General features: G+C 40.4%; 1 protein-coding gene across 6 annotated transcripts in view; it reads right to left on the reverse strand.

The window, feature by feature from the left end:
- Positions 1–18,091, reverse strand: part of UNC5D (unc-5 netrin receptor D) — a 514,611-nt gene that overhangs the window by 82,651 nt on the left and 413,869 nt on the right. For 4 of the 6 annotated variants that reach the window (XM_036457169.2, XM_036457167.2, XM_036457164.2 and 1 more), the window contains one exon: positions 9,418–9,450. The exons of the other annotated variants lie outside the window; for them this stretch is intronic. In XM_036457169.2, coding sequence (XP_036313062.2) covers positions 9,418–9,450 — 33 coding nt within the window. The remainder of the gene's footprint in view (positions 1–9,417; positions 9,451–18,091) is intronic. 6 annotated transcript variants of the gene reach the window in all.

Below are 18,091 nucleotides of genomic sequence, written 5' to 3' on the forward strand. Positions count from 1 at the left end.
TTGTAAGTCTAATTCTTTCACCAGGTGGGGAAAGTTTTCTGTCACTATTTCTTTCAGTATGTTTTCGATATCTTGCTCTCTCTCATCTTCTGGGACCCCCATAATTCTGATGTTGGTTCGCTTGAAGTTGTCCCAGAGGTTTCTTAAATTATCTTCAACTTTCTGGATTCTCTGGCCTTCTTGCGTCTGCGGAGGAGTGTCTTCTGGCTCTTTATGTTCCAAATCTTTGACTTGATTCTTGTGATCTTCCATTCTGTTTTTAGGACTCCATAAAATATTTTTTATTTCAGACAATGTATTCTTTATTTCTTTTTGATCCCTTATTATTTCTAGTTGATCCCTTTTCATATCCTCATAGGTCTTGTTTATTTTATCAGCCTTTTCTAGGAGATTCTTGAACAACCTTATAAGTGTGGTTTTGAACTCTATATCCAGTCGCTTTTTGTCCTCCATTTCTTTTGTTTGTGATCTATTTGGCTTAGGCATTTTCGCAGGCAGCTTTCCTGATGGGGCGGGGTTTCAGGGTGGAGCCTACAGCCTTGGCTTCCATCAGCCCCGCCCTATGCGACTCCTGAGACTCAGGGTCCTTCAGTACTTGTTGTGAGCGCCTCTGAGAGAAAAGTGCCCTCGATTTTCGCCTGCTGCCAAACTGTCTATGCTCTCCCCCAATGAGTCCGGTATTGGGGTTCAGTTCAGTTGGTAGTGGGATTGGAGGTGGCGTTCAGAGCAGTCTGGAGCCCCTGTCTCCTTCCCGTCAGGGCAATCCCGCGGCACAGCCGGCCGGCCCTTCTCTGCGCGCAGTGTGCGCGCCTCCGGGACCTCCTTTCGCTGCTTCCCCGGAGTCCTGCTTTACAGCCCGGCTCCCTATGGATGAGCCTGGGTCCCCGGGGTCTGGCCTAGAATTGGGGTTCAGAGCAGTTGGAGCTGGGCCCAGCACAGTCGGAGCTTTTCTCTCCTTCCTGCTTGGGACCGCCAGCCAGGCACTCGGCCTCCCTCCTCTCCGTCTCTGTCCTCTCCGCGCGCCGCATGTCTCCGTACCTTGGGCTTTTACAGCTCCTCCGCGCTTCCTTCTGGTTTTCTCCTTGCTTCTTGTTATAGAATTTCCAGTCAGTTGACTTTCCTGTAGTTCTGGGTAATGTCCATTTTATATTTTAGTTGTATTTTGTTGAAATTGTTGTGTGCGGCTGCGGCTAGTTGCCTATCCGAGCAGCCATCTTGGATTCTCCCTCACATTTCAATTTCAACAGTTGATGCCCACACTGCAGTCTGTGTTACCTGGTACGCATGCTCCCAGTCTTTGATCACTGAACCATTTTACACATGGAATACTCTTCTCAAGCTTGATTCTGGTACTGCCATTCCAATACCTTTCAGCAATTGTGCTGTGAGTCCATTCTAACAGGAAGTTAATTACAGCTCAAAATACTTTATGTTCTGCCCCAACCCATTTTTCAACTGCTTTGGCCTCTTCTCATCTATATGAACTCTACTCTGAGCAAATCTGATTACTCACTTTTTTCAAATAGACCTAACACATAAGTGGACGTTTTGCCCTTTTACTCAAAGACTCTGCCCCACTAATATTCATTTCAATTTTAATAATTCCACCAAAATTATTAATAAAGGGAACCTCATTTATAAAATATTTCTTGATAGAGCCATGAAGAGATGTTTTATTCTTCCTTTTAAGTTGTCAGACTTAGCAAATAAACATATAGTAATTTTGTATTTCAGAGCAACAAAGAATAATTTTAGTATAAGTATTTCCCATGCTAATGCTAAAAACATTGATTGTTTATCTGACATTCAAATTTAAGTAGGAGGCCCTTTTGTTTTATCTGTTAACTACATTTGGACTGCAAAAGAACTGTGCTTTCCCCCGTCAGATAGAAAGACCAAGTTAAAATGGGCAATAGAATAAAAAAGAACAGAATTTGAACTCCAGACTTTGAAAAAATGACTTTATTAAAGATGTTAACTCTATGAACTTTAAATATACTAACAGCTGAAGAGAAGGGTCCTGTGAATTCACTTAAATAACTAACCTGCATTTTTCTGTTGCTGAAGAACATGTTGCTTTACTACTTATTTGTTATTTCTATGCTTAGTCCTAAGTTATTTCATGAACAAAATCCTATATCATGCCCATTAAGGGCAGAGTCAACCATATCATTGAAAATAGTAGTAAGAAAAGGCATATGCTTATGATGGGATAAAAATGAGATAATAAGAAAACTGAAAGTGGTAAGAACTATAGATATTGCACATGTATATGGGTTGAATTGATTCACAGTGGGAACAATTTTGAAGGATAAAGCAAGTCATGCAATTTGTGTTAAGTGCGGTAGTTATGTAATCGAAAATAATCAGCAGGAGATGAAGGAAAATGATGGGCAAAATAGAAAATAAAAAAGGCATGGCGAGAAGATCAGCATCAAAGTCTGTAACGTAATGCTAGCATAAAAGAACTTAGGAGTCTGTTGGGAATTTAAAGATATTGCCCAAAGTTGTAGACACGATTCTACTATAGAGGAAGCTGGTATATCCTGGGAAAAGATGCGGAATGGAATGTCTAAGAGTGAGAAGCGCATTCCCAGTTTTCAGACTTTAAAGTAGTGGTTCTCAAGCTTTCTAATGCCATGACCCTTTAATACAGTTCCTCATGTTGTGGTGAACCCAACCATAAAATTATTTTCGTTGCTACTTCATAACTGTAATTTTGCTACTGTTAATGAACCATAATGTAAATATCTGTGTTTTCCGATGTCTTAGGTGACCCTGCTCGTGGTTGTCAACCTGTGAGTCGTGACCCACAGGTGGAAACCACTGCTGTGGAGCCTGCATTAAAGGGTCGCGATGTTAGAAAGGTTGAGAACCACTGCTTTAAAGACACAATCAGGCTGTTCTGGTGAGAATGCTTCTGGGAGGCATACATTTGGGCTTTAAATGATTATTAAACAGTGTTTCCTTCCCATTTTCCCAAATCATTTATCATCTCCTACTGGCTTGAACTGAAATTGGGGGGAAGCAACTTTTCATATTTTTCCCCATCAAGCTTCACTGGGCAAAGACTATTATGTAGAATAATTGCATAATAAATATCTGCTACCTGAATGGGCAGCAATGGATATATAGAAACAAAGTCTTTATTTTCACATTAACAATAAAAGGCCCACGTGTGGAGTTAGCAGGAAGATGTCAGACCACAACTTAACAAATAATTATTGAATATCTAATACATATTAGGCACAACAGTGAATGCTACAGGTTAAGTGTCAATGACTATCTGTCTACCAGAAGGCAGGGCTTTCTGTTTATATCAGAAAGGGAATCCAGGCCAGTATAAAGGTACTGAAAATATTCTTTAGAAAGAGGGAAATAATCTGATACTTGGCAAATTATAAGAGTAACTAATTCAGACTTGGTAGGGTGTTGGTGGAGGCCTAGCAGAAATGACACCTAGGCTGAATCTGGGAGGAAGAATAAGTTAAACAGATAAAGGATTAGGTGAGGAAAAGAGTTTCTAAGCAGAAGGAGCAAAGTGTACTAGTATAAGGTAAGATATGCCAAATTGGGCATACGGTATTCTAAAAACTAAGAAGCTTTGTTTGGCTAAAAAATATAGAAAGTGGTGAGAGGGCAGGAAGAAAAATGCTAATAATTAAGGTGATTAAGAAACACTGATGTGATTTAAAAAAAAAAAAGTTGAGATCAGATCATAAACATATTACTTACTTTTGACTTCATCTTAAAAATAATGGTGAGCTATTGAAGAGGGTTAAACACAGACTTGATGCCACCAGAATTTATTTTAAAAAGATCACAAATAAATTGTTGTAGGGCAAGAATAGAGAGACACAGGGAGGACATTGTAGAAATCATGGTTAGGAATGAAGATGGCCTTGAACTTTCAAACTTTTCTGGGCTACCATTTCCTTATCATTTGGTTTTTCTCACACTCTGCTGGCTGTTACTTCTCTGTTTCCTCTGCAGTGACTTCTGACCTCTTCTACATCTAAATGTTGATATCCTCAAGGGCTCAGCCCTCAGATCCCTTCCCTTCTCTATTCGCACTCATTATCCGGTGATCTCATTCAAACTAATGGCTTTAAATATCATCTGGAAACCGACAAGCCCCAGATTTATATATTTACCCAGGACTCACCTCTGACCTCTATACTCAAGTTTTCAACTTGCCTATTTAACCTCTCCATTTTGATGCTTAATAGGTATCTCAAACTTGGCATTTGTAACACTGAAGTCTTGTTTCTTCAGAATCTACTATGTCAAATTTTACTCTTGTAGAAATGCCAATACCATCTTGTAATTGCATAGCTAAAATTTTGGAATCATTCATAACCCATTTTGGCATGTAAGAGTTTCTGCCTGAAACACTTTCCTTCAACCTAATCCTTTTCTCTTAATCTCAATAGCCAGTCTACCAGCAAATTCTTTGGACTTTGTCTTTAGAAAATATGTAGAATATGATGTGTTTTGACAATTTCTAATGCTATCTATCTGTCTCAAGCCACAATCATCTTGAACCTGATACTGTAAATGACTAGATAATTGTCATAAATTATTGTTACAATAGGTCATTCTAAGAGGTTTCCTGGCTTCTGCTCCCATTATATGTTTACACTCAACACAGAGGGAACAGTTTATCCTTGAAAATATTCAGCCACAACACGACGGACAAAAACCCTCCAGGGCTTTCCATCTTGCTCAGAGCAAAGGTCAAAATCATTACAATGGCCTATACTACACTTGGCCATTTGTCCCACATATCTGATCTCAGTTATGGTGGTTCCTCCCTTTGCCACTCTGCTCCATACATCCTGGCCTTCTTACTGTTCCTCAGACAGTCCAAGCGAGCTCCTACCTCACAGCTTCTGTCTCCTGCTGTTCCCTTTGCTGGGAATGCTCTCCCCCCAGATAGCCAGATGTTTGTTTCATTGCTTTTCTTCAGGTCTCTTCTTAAACGTAATTCTATTACAGGGAACTTCCTCTCACACCTGATACACATAAAAGCAACATCCCCTCCAACCTTCCCTGAGCCCCTTACCGTGCTTTATTCTTCCTCACAACATGTGCCCCATCTTCACGGCACATAGCACTATATATTTTCTGGATTGTTGTTTCCTTCTCCCCTCACTAAAATCCTGAGCTCTGTGGAAGCAGAAACTGTATCTGCTGTGCTAGGTGCCAACTCTCCACCACCTAGAACATTTCCTAGCACAGGGTAAGCACTCAATAAATACCTGTTGAGCCCTAGCCAGTTTGGCTCAGTGGATAGTGTCCACCCTCAGACTGAAGAGTCATAGGTTTGATTCCAGTTACTGGCACTAACCTCGGTTGCAGGCTTGATCCCTAGCCCTGGTTGGGGCACTTGTGGGAGACAACCAATAGATGTGTCTCTCTCACATCAATGCTTCTCTCTGTGTCACTCTCCCTCCCACTCTTTAAAAATCAATGGAAAAAATATACTCAGGTGAGGATTAACAGCAACAACACATAATATATAAATACCTGTTGAATTAAATGGAATTATGTACATGAGTACAATGAAAATGGAAAAGTTTGATGAACTTGAGATCTCTTTATGTGGTAGAACAGAATGATTTATTGGGTGCTGAGCAGGAGAAAAGAGAGCAAAAAGATAGAGGGGCCAAGAAGGCTTGTCCCAGTTCCTAACCTAGACAACTGAGTTGGTGGGGTACTATTCACTGATCTAGAGAAGACAGGAGCAGGACTGGGACAAACAAGGATACATTCCAGTTTGAAAAAGTTGAAATTAAGTTCATTGAGAGATACTCAGCTAGAGATGACCTGGAGGTAGCTGATTCTGGCACTACTCGTTGGATTCATGCTTAACTCTGCTATACAAACAACTCTATGGAAAGCAGATGAAAAGAGAATCTGTGTTTCTAACCTAGATTCGAAGGAGAAGCTAAATTCTGTTCACCCCTAAGATGAACACGCTGAACTAGTCACTGCTCAGGTGCTTACAGCCTCTCCACATGTCCCAAAGGCTCCCAGAAATCTCATTGTCTGAATGCAGCCATTTCTCAGTCTGACTCGGGGGTGCATGTTTGCCATTCGGAGCCTACTATATTTTACTGCACCTCCTGACATTGTTACACAACATTTATTGAAAGCACATTTGATGGTAATGAAGTTTCTATTAACTATGATTAAATCTCATAAAGCACCTGAAGATAATTTAAGATGTGCAGAAGCAGAAAATGAAACATTCAGCTCAGTACATTAGAAAACGTAATTGATTAAATTATCTCATTTACAATAAGTGCTTTCATGAGCTATGCACTGCACATATTTTCCCCAGTTTGTCATTATGATTTGCCAACAGATATCTGAAGATTTCACTTTCTTTTTTTCTCTCTCTCTTTTTTAATTGAATTTATTGGGGTAACTGTGGTTAATAAAACCATATAGGTTTCAAGTGTACAACTCAACAAAACACCATCTGCATACTACATCATGTGCTCATCCCCCGAAGTCAAATCTCTTTTACCCACTATTTATCCTCCCTTTTCTCTCTTCCACCTGCCTCTCCCCTTCATTCACCACTCATCACCACCCTCTTGCTTTCCTCTGGCAGTCACCATACTATTGTCTGTGTCTGTTTTGGTGTTTTTCTTTTGTTTTATTTATTTTTTTCTTTTTATACACCTCTATGCAACTGTGTGTGAGACCCTGAGTGATGTTTTCTTGCTACAGATCCTGTGCACAGCTATATATAGGAACAGGTTGTTTCTCAATTATCTTCATAATTGACTTTGATTTTGCATCAGCGATGATTCATGCACTCTTCAACCAACCCCCTCTTTCACTGAGCAACCGCAGCCTGAATTTGTATAATGCATGCCTAACCATGCAGCTTACAGAACCCCGGCTGGATTCCTCTGGGAGCCTTTTGCAATCACATTGATTCTGTTAAGGTTTTATTTTTAGGAAATGACAAATTAAAACAGTTTAAGCGATTTGGTTGCCGTATCTAGCAATTAAGCTTGGTGTTCAGGAGCGAGAACCCCAAGCAAAAACTAATTCAGGAGTCCCCGAGGACTAGGTATAGCTACTGTGGGGTTTATGGCTGAAAGTACAGATGTAACCAAATTAGAATGGCACAGGACTCACAAATTAAGCATGAAATTAATTTAAAAAAAAACACACACACATGCACTTCTAGGTAACTCTCACATGAGCTGCCACATGGATACCTATGATCTTGCTTGTGCTACACCCCAGAACTGGCAGGTGGCACAGGGTCTGTGAGCAGGTAGAAGTTGAAGGTCTACTTATCCAAGCTGCCACCCTGAGGTCTTGACTCGGGCACTAGTCAAACATGCAGCGACCTGTTCCCCTTCTCCCTTCCTCAACATGCACATATACAGACACACAACCACACACAACCAGGTCTCTCCCCTCCAATCTTCCAGGGTAGGGGTGTCGAACTCAATCAGAGAAGGGGCCAAAATCTAAAATCCAGCCTAAATCGCGGGCCGAATGGTTTACTGAACAGTCATAAACTGTCATTGTGATGGAAACGCAGCGGAATGCAGTGATGACAGTGCGGTGCGGGCCACATTGCAAGGCCTGGCGGGACGGATTTGACCCGCGGGCCTTGTGTTTGACACATGTGTTCCAGGGAGTTCAAAATCAAGCATACATGATGTAGGAGGGTTGCTACCCAAGTACTAAAGATTACTTTATGGACAGCAGACTGCACGGAAAAGAAGAAAGTGTTGTTGTTGTTGTTCTGCAAAGATTTCAGATTGCAAGAAATGGGTTCTTTATATCTCAAGCCTATAACTGAAGCAACATAATAAACTATGAACATAAATAGCTTTACTAACTTTCTCTCATGTTTCCTGACCCCTGTCCCATGATACCTATTTGTGTCTATCTTCACAGCCTCTTAATTCTTTCAAAGAAGGTGGCTATAATAGTAAGAGCTATTTGAATTTTAATACCCTAGAATTAAAAATATCAAAACCCATTTATTTTATACTAAAATGGGCAATACTGACCAGGGACACCTTCCACAAGATGTACAGACCGAACCTGCCAGGCCCTTGTCTCTCTTCCCTACTGCTAAGAAGCCTTGTGATCTCAAGTATGCCTTACACCAAGCTTGTCAAACTCAAAGGCTAACACGGGCCAAATAAATGTGTCATGCGGCCCATGGGCCATGAGTGTGACATGCTTGATTTACACACTAATGGGCCTTGGGGAATATATTACAATGTAGATAGTCTAGTGGTCGGCAAACTCATTAGTCAACAGAGCCAAATATCAACAGTACAATGACTGAAATTTCTTTTGAGAGCCAACTTTTTAAAACTTAAACTTCTTCTAATGCCACTTCTTCAAAATAGACTCACCCAGGTCTTGGTATTTTGTGGAAGAGCCACACTCAAGGGACCAAAGAGCAGCCAGCGTCTTGAGAGCCACAGTTTTCAGGCCACGGCTCTAATGCCCCTCGCCCCATACCAGGAATTCCAATTCCTTTGTTTTAGTCTGAGGTGGGGAATATTTAACAAACTCCCACCACACCCCAACATTCTCATGGATGTGGTCCTTGATCTACCCTTTGCGAAATGTTTTTCTAAGACAGAGGTTCTCAAGCCTAGCTGCCCACTGGAGTCACCTGGGGAGCTTTGAAAACTAGAGATTGTTGGGGTCTAACCCCTACCCCCATTTTTATTATACTGGTTTGGGGTACAGCCTAGGAATTGGGATTTTTGAAAGTCCTCTGTGTGGTCCTCAAGGTCAATTAAGGCCTGAACTATAAAATGGAATGCTGAGCTGCCACCCATTCAATTTTTGTTCCTTTCCCTAAATCTCCTACCTGCATAAGATAGAGATAACACAAAGGCCCTCCCAGGAAGCAAGCCTGTAATTACAGGGCTCCAGCCAGCACCACCTTCTCATTTCAGTTTCTGATGGTTTTACTGGTTCCTCATTTACCCCTTTGCCATGGATTTAACAGTTTGCTTCTCAGGCACCCCCTCCTCCTCCTAGGTGGAGAGGGGTGTAGTCAGGCTTATGTCCAAGCTGTTTTTCATGAAAGTGTGTGCTGATAGGTATTTATTAATTGTAATGCTGTAAATCTCTTCAGAAATGAGAATTCTAGATGACAGTTGTAGAGAAATGGACTTACAGGCAGGTAGAATCAGGAGGAGAGATTTACTTTTATTCTGAGGGAGGAGAGGGGTGTGCATATTTCTTTCTGATTTAAACCTCTGATATGTGACTCCAAACCCAATGAGCAGAAGCCCCGAAAGCCCTGGATCTTTTGAACAAACTTCAGTTCTGTGGGGCTCCTAAGCAAATACAACAGTAAGGCAGCAGATATGAGAATAAATTATAGTCACAAGAGGAAAAAGAACTTACTTTGGGGTTTTATCTCATGAAGAGGTTTTTTATCTAAAAGAAAGAGAGAGAGAAAAAAAGTTGCATTTAATAAATTTACATGGAGCAGATATATTTCCTATATCATTTGGTCTATCTCTATAAAGGAACATTTTGTCTATTTTTGCAGATTACATATAGATTATATGGTCAGTATTTTTCCTTTTTGCTCTATTTCTTTATTTTTCTGTTTTGCAATATATATATATTTTTTTAGTATGATTGCCTCATTCCTTTCTTTTTCCTCAGGCTTACTGGAGTTTCTTTCTGTTGCATTTGCTTGATTCTGATCCGCATGATGAGAGCTGTGAACTTGCAGGCTATCCCTTTTTATATACAGCCAGGAGACGGCTCAGGTAAGGGATGCTATTTCACTATATAGGGTAGAAAAATGAACCAAGGAATAAATATTTAAAGGGATCCTGCCTTGGTCGGCAGTTATAAAGGCCTAGATAAAAAAAAGTTCCAAACTGTGTTCTTTATGCATTCTCTTTGGGTATACATGCGGTATTGTGGGCATGTTTTAAGAAATCACACTTTTTTGTTTCATGTCTCTATTAATTGTTAAAATGTGCGCAGTTTCTCTCAATGGAAAGGTGTCATTTTACAGCCATAATGTTAAGCAGTGAAGCAGTCAGATGAAGTGAGTACAGAGAAAAGACATTCAGACTTTTACTGAGGCGGGGCCACAGGAGCTAGAGCCCAGGTGAAATATTTTCTTAATTTTCCCCATTGCCTTCCATCTACCCTCTCCTGCCTGGTCTCCCATCACCGGATAACCATGCAATAACTTTCTTTTTAAAAAAAAATATATTTTATTTTCTACAGAGAGGAAGGGAGAGAAATAGAGAGCTATAATAGAAACATTGATGAGAGAGAAACATCGATCAGCTGCCTTCTGCACACACTCCCCCCTCCTTCCCCCTACCGGAGATGTGCCCACAAACAAGGTACATGCCCTTGACCGGAATTGAACCTGGGATCTTTCAGTCTGCAGGCCAACACTCTATACACTGAGCCAAACTGGTTTTGGCAATAATTTTCTAAATCACCCTGAGACTGGGTGCCAGGGACTTACGCTGTTTTATACTACATCCTCTCCACTCCCCATCTCCCCTACCTGGTCCCATCCCTGCCAAGGGCTCCTCCACATTACAGAAGCCTGGGAAGCGCACACTTCAGACACCAAGGCCAAGGTTCCAGAAGATTTGCATGGCGAGTCAGCCCTCTTCCTAGTCCTTTCAAGGGCTCAGACGTTAACAGTCAAACTCTGAGCACTGAGGCTGCTGCTAGGCGGTCACAGAACCACACTGTGATGGGGGGACCTGACAAGGTCACCTTGTGCAGCGCCCTTCCTCCGTTTGCCTGAAGGCGAGGCACGCATGGGGTGAAACACTGTCATTTTGGATTATGTTTTTAACCGAGTCAAACCTAGTGCAGTCCCCATTTGAGATCTTCATAAATATCATCGCACTGACTGCACCATCACCTCTCTCAGGCAGATAGATGCAGCTCTGCTCAGAATTCTTCATGGAATTCTTCCCCTAACCCAGTCCTTCACTTAATACTGGTTTTGACAGGAAGCCCTGGCAGTGTGATGTAAGCCCATCTCCTGTGTGTTTTGCCGTCTGATTTGTTAAGGGAGTAGCTGTTAAAAGTTGCACGTAAATCACGCTCTTGCCAATGGGCCCCCATTTTTTTCTTCTTCTTCCATATATGGGGAAAGTTCACTGGCAAATGGCAATTTCTGGCAAATCTTTCTTCCAATGAACAATCCTCGCAAAAGATAATAGTTTGTTCAAGTTGGTATACTCATATTCAGATTGTTATACAGCCAGGTTTCTTAAAACAGGACAATATTCGCATTCAGCTTCTCACATCAATTTAACGCCATCAGCTTTCCCCAGAGCAGGTGACGCCTGGCGAAGTCCAGATGCTAATGCACTCAAGAATTAGAATAAAGGCACTGTGGGGTCAAACCTAACCTCCGTTTTTTGCTTATTGCACGCTATCTGACAGCATTTGGCATGGGCACAGCGATGCTGGCAGGCCCGGGCTGAGCCATCTAACGTGATGCATTGCTAGGGCTACACAGAGAGACATGCAGAACATCTGTTTAGGACCCTGGCTGAGCTAAACTGTATATATCTTCCTTCTAAACCACAGGAACGGAGGGTATGCCAGGTAGCAAAATGAAGTTCCATTAATATAGGGTGCTATATATAACTACTCTCCCCAAAAATAAAATTGAATGCAGCCAGGCTGTGAAAAAAATCAGGGTGGTGCGTTCCACTGATATAGCTCTGCGGGAAACAGAGTGATTGAAGCTGACAAGCTGAGGGCAAAGGTCCCAAGATAGGCCTCAGGCCACAAGGCACATGTACAGGAGTGGGCATTCCCCCCCTGAACCAGCTCTGGTGCTCTCACATTAGCGGTGTGGTGTGGGATTAGTGCAAACTCTCAGAGCCCGGACAGGATTTAAATATTGGATTGTTTGTCTCCTATCTATGTGGTCTCTGTCCTTCTCCAAAGTAAAATGCGAATGATAATTTCCTTGAAGATTGATGCTAGCGACTAAACATGATGAATGTGAAGTGTGCAGCACAGGGCTGGCACAGGTGAAGCATCAATAAATGGTAGCTAATAACTAATATTGTGGTTTCAACATGTTATAAATAGGATCATCCTTGTCACTTGTTCAGAGTGAAAAAAAAACTAAGAGCTGCATGATTCTTGGAGATGAGTCACCACCCCATGTTCTAGTGCATTTCTGGGGTGCTGGGAAAGGGGTGAAGGCCCTTGTAGCTACTTTATGGGACTGAGTCAAACTTCAGCTTCTTGATAGGGATAAAAATGGGCAGGGACCAGAAGACCCTCACGGGCTCCCTAGCTTTCACCTGCCATAAACTAGCAGGATAACAAGCAATGACATCCCATTTGAAATCTATTTGACATGACTTCCTAGAGCAGAGTAAGATTTATTCCAAGGGATTCTGCTGGACTGTGGGATTTGTTGTGTGAAGGGCCAGGGAGTCATGTGGGTCAGTGTGCAGAAGCCTGGAAAAGCCTGGAAGTCTCTGGTGCCCAGGAGAGCTTTAGTCCTCTAGCATCAGCATCAAAATTGGGTCCTGATGTATTTTGTGAAATACTGGTCTCATGTCATCAACCTGATAGCAGACAGCATTTTCCCAGCTTGAAATGTCTAAAGAGTCTCTAATTCATGAGGTTGAGAGAGGGCTGCCCATCAGCCTCACTATCTTTTGTGAGGCCTGTCCACCCCACTCTCCATGTCCTTTTATTCTGTTTGCATAATAATTCTCTCACAAGGCAGAAGGCCATGCATCCACTTGGCCTTGGTCAACCAAAGCCTCTCTGCTTTGATTTTACCTCTCTCCAAGGCCATGTTCAAATGACTCCTTAGTAAATTAATCCATTAGGGCCATAATTCTATTCACGTTGGCTGCACATCAGAATCACCTGGGGAGCTTATTTTTTAAAGAAAATGCCCATGCCTGGGCCCTATTCCAAGAGCTCCTGATTAATTGGGGTTTGTGTTTTTGGAATTACTGAGGGCACCACCACTTCCTGGCAACACATCTGGGGGTTTGTGTACTGAACTTCTTTTGGTCTCTGCCTCCCTAGGAGGCTTTGGGGTAGCTATGGTATCTGATGGGCCCAGAAAGATTTCTTTTGTATTCTGCAGACAGAGAAATGTAATTTTGAGCCAGTGGCAGCTGAGCTTCAGTTTGTGAAAATTTTCCAAAGACCTAAGGCACACTAAGAGGTACATTCTGGGTAATTGGACATTGATAATAAGTAATTCAAACTTAGTCTTATTATTTGTGTATTTATAAACTAAAGAAACTAGAGTGCTGTTCTTTTTTGTTTAATTTAATAGTGTCTTAAATTATGTCATGTATTATTTATTTATTTATGTATTTGAGGAATCACTGAATATAAATTGTGCATATTTGCAAATATAATAATTTGACTAGTTATAATAATTTTTGCTAAGTAGTATAAACAAGAGTGAACTTTATTAAGAAGTAACTTTTCATGAGCTAGCTCAGTTTTCTTTGAAGAAAGGCATATAATATTGCTAATATTGCTATCATATTTAGCTCATTGCAAAAGAAGCAGTAATTTAGTAACTGAGATTGGAAGGATACTTTCTAATGTTGCCAGATACAGAGTACCCTCAATTATGTCTTTTAGGAATATATTTATTTTTTATTTTTTATTTATTTATTTTTAATCAATCTTTATTGTTCATATTATTACAGAGGTTCCTCATTTCTTCCCCCTTCCACCAGGTTCCCACCCCATCCTCCGCCCCCTCCCCACCCCGCATTGTCCTCATCCATAGGTGCACAGTTTAAGTTCAGTCTCTTCCTTCCGCCCTTTCCCCTAGAACAGTCAGTCCACTCCCCTCCCATATCGCCAACTCTACTACAATGAACTGCTATTATTGTTCATCAGGTTTTTCAATCTCCTTTTTTTTTTAATTAATAAACTTTTACACTTCTAAGAATAAATTTTAAAATCTAATAATTTTAAACCTTGTTTTTTTTCTGCCCTGGGAATTGAGAGCAAACTTGTTTACATGTAAACTTGCCCTTAGGTTATCAAAAGGTGTAGCCATTCAAGAGTAAATGGACACATTGTTTAAACATAGCTGCAGGTTGGAATTGGATTACCAGTTCTGGGTGGGAAGGGCTTGTCATTCCCTTTATCTATTAAAATTAAGGTGTTAGCTTTAAAACCCCTTTTTGGCAAGAGACCTTAAACTTTCAGAACTTTAAATTTTTCAGATAGTAAATCAGTTATTTAGCATTTTCTCAGATCAATAATACCTCCACATGCCCAGGAATACACTTCACACAAAAGACATTTCCAAATAGATCAACCAACCTCATCCAGGCCCCACACAAGGCACTCACAGATCAACACCCCAGCGCTATACTAACCCAACACATCCAGATCTAAGCCTTCCTCATTTGATTCAGCAGACCCTCAAGTTCCCAGCCATGTCTGAGAGGCAGCCTTGGGGCAGAGGCAGATGTCATGTGTTCTTTAGGTTATCTATGCAAGCCTAGGCCTTTTCACTTTACTTTATACTAGTGGCCTAGTGCATGAAAATTCATGCACTGGAGGGGAGGTCCCTCAGCCCAGCCTGCCCCCTCTCACAGTCCAGGAGCCCTCAGAGGCGGGAGGCAACCCGGCAATCAGGGGAAGGCGACGTCCCATCACACCTCTGCTGCTGCCACTGCTGGCAGAACAGGCCTTGGCCAGCCTAGTTACCTGAGCCTCAGGCGACCCTGGATAGCTGGGCAACCATCTTCTGAGGCTTGCCTGTGCTTCTGGCCAACCGTGCTTGGCTGGAGGGCTGAGGAGACTGAGTGCCGCCATCTTTGAGGATTTGGCAGTCAATTAGCATATTCCCTCTTTATTAGATAGGATATGTACTAGAGACCTGATGTACAGAATTCATGCAAGGGGCTCGGTCCTCATAGCCCCAGCTTTGTCCAGAAGGATGTCCAGACTGTTGTTTGGCTATCTGGTCTAATTAGCATATTATGCTTTTATTATTATAGATGAGATTATGTGCATGTGTATACTTACACACACACACACACACACACACACACACACACACACATATATATAATCAGAAAACTGCATGAAATTGATACTTATTGATCATTTTTATCTACAAAAATATGGAATTATCTTTTATATATTATTCTGTAGTATCATTTTGTTTCCTAGTATTGTACTATCGATATAATGCAAATATTGCTTTTCATGTGCCATGCATTTCTGAGAGGGAGAAGAGAAAAAGAGATAGAACAATTTATATATTTTTTATGGTGATTTGGTTCTTTTCCACCTTTCTTGCTTTCTTTGTTACATGGGATGCTCCTAAAGCATTTCCATGGTATCCATTGTTCTTAGGAGATATTTATAGCTGCACCCCTACCTTCCCTCCCACATGCCCACATCCAGCCTTATCTGTTCTTTCCCAGGAATAAATGTGGCCAGCTTCGTGCAGCCCACATGCTGCAGATCTAGAAGAGTAGGCCTGGGAGAAGCAGCATGTGTGGACAGATACAGTCAATCTCCAGCCTATAGACTGGGCAAGGAAGGGGCTGCTTCCTAAAACCTGTAGGCTGTGATTATTTGAAACCGGTTCCTATGAGTTTTGACAACTAACAAATATACTTGACACCAGAGTCTGTGTTCTTTTTTGAGATTCAGGCATAGAGCTGCTCATTGAATTAAACACCTACCAGACAGAAAGCCCAGACAGATACTCTTCACCGGAAAACAATCACAGATGTCATTATAGTTAGTGATTACCATTTTCTTCTTCACTAACCCAGCCATGTCCATTTCCATCTCCAAATATCATTTTTATGATTTCTTTCTTCATTGATCATATTCTTTGAAATCTTTTTCATCCCATAAAAAAACATATATGTTGATTATTTTATGTACCCTCCAGTCAGAACTTTTTAATGGTTTAGGAGGTGCTTCTGAAGTCTGTGAAATTGTCAGACTTCTCTGCCCCCTCCAGACTTTTCTGATCCTCTAGCATCAGCACACAGGGATCTACCGATTCCACATTGCCCTAAAGTCACAGCCAACTGCCCTGCCTATCTTTATGGTCTCCTATTAGCTGATCCCACCACAACAATTAGGACTTAGTTTCCACAGCAACTCAGCAGTAGTTCATGCCCTAGTCTGAGCAATCCATTACCGCTCCTGCCCATGCTGGTGCCTCTCCTTGGATGTCCTTTTCCCTCCAAACCTCCTACATAAAAATGTCCCAACTCCCAGGCATAGATCAATTAAAGAAAAATGAAAAATTTTCAATTAAAATTGATGTATTAATTATAATAATTTTAGGTTCACCTGATAAATCTAGTACTTATCTGACACCATGCATAGTTATGACTATCTTTCCTACAGTGTACTTTATATCTCAGGGATTGTTTTTCTACTGCAATTTGCACTTCTTAATTTCTTTATCTTTCCACACCAATCCCCCTGAAGCCCCTCCCGTCTGGGGGACAATCAATTTGTTTTCTATTTCTGTGAGTTTATTTCTGTTTTGTTCATTCATATATTTGTTTTTCAACTTCTACATATAAGCAAATTTATATAGTATTTGTCTTTCTCTGTCTGAATTATTCTACCTAGCAAAACTCTCTAGGTCCATCCATGTTATCACACATGGTTAAGATTTATTTTTATGGGTAAGTAACATTCCATTATATATGTGTACCACATCTTCTTATCTATTGGTCTATTAATAATCATTTAGGGTGCTTCCATACTTTGGCTATTGTAAATAATACTGCAGTGAACAAGTGGGGTGCACATATCTTTTCAAAGTAGTGTTTTGAATTTCTTCAAATATATATCCAGAAGTGGAACTGCTGGGTCATATGGTAATTCTGTTTTCCATAGTGGCCACACTGATTTATAATACCACCAACAATGCCTGAAGATTCCTTTTCTCCACATCCTGGCAAACATTTGTTATTAATTTATTGATGGTAGCTGTTCTGACAGATGTGAGGTTATATCTCTTCATAATTTTAATTTACATTTCTCTGATTATTAATGACTTTGAGTATCTTTTTATATGTACTGTCCATCTGTATGTCCTCTTTTGAGAAATGTCTAGTCATATCCTCTGCTCATTTTTTTAATCAAATTTTTTTGTGTGTTTTGGGTGTTAAGTTGTATGAGTTCCTTAAATATCTTCTCTCATTGAATAGGTTCTTTTCATTTTGATGATGGTTTCCATCACTGTGCAAAAACTTTTTTAGTTTGATAAAATCCCATTTATTTGTTTTAATTTTGTGATGTAAATTTTAGGATTATACTTTATAAATCTGTGAAAAATGCCATTATATTTTGATAGGAATTTTATCTATAGATTTCTTTGGGTAGGATGGACATTTTAAAGATGTTAATTATTCCTACCTATGAGCACTTATCATCTTCCATTATTTTAAAATTTTCAATTTCTTTAATGTCTTATAATGTTCCAATTACAAATCTTAAAATTTTGGTTAAATTTATTTCTAGGAATTTTATTCTACTTGATGCAATTGTAGAATATATTGTTTTAATAATTTCTCATTTTGATAGTTTGATATTAGTATATAAGAATATTTTATTTGTCAGTTTATTTTGTTCATTGGATTCCACATGTGAGATTTCTTTGTAATTCTGTGGTGTCAGTTGTCACTTCTCTTTCATTTCAGATTTTATTTGGGCCATCCTTTCCCCCCCTTGATGAGTCTTACTATAGTTTTATCAATTTTATCATTTCAAAACACTGCCTCTTTGTTTCATTGAACTTTTCTATTTTTTTTAGACTATGTTCTCACCCCCACCTATCTGATCTTTATAATTTTCTTCCTTTCCATTTCTTCAGACTTTTCTCTCTCTCATTCCTTTAATTGTGAGGTTAGGTTGTTTATATGAGGTTTTTTTTGTTTGTTTGTTTGTTTTTTTAATGCAGGCCTGTATTGCTATAACTTTCCCTCTTAGAACTTTTTTGGCTGTGTCCATAGATTTGGGATCATGGTTTTCATTTTCATATGCCTTGATGTCTCTTTTGAATTATCCCTTGATCCCA

Source organism: Pipistrellus kuhlii, unplaced genomic scaffold (genome assembly GCF_014108245.1).
Source record: "Pipistrellus kuhlii isolate mPipKuh1 unplaced genomic scaffold, mPipKuh1.p scaffold_m20_p_3, whole genome shotgun sequence".
In the NCBI taxonomy this organism is placed as follows: domain Eukaryota; kingdom Metazoa; phylum Chordata; class Mammalia; order Chiroptera; family Vespertilionidae; genus Pipistrellus; species Pipistrellus kuhlii.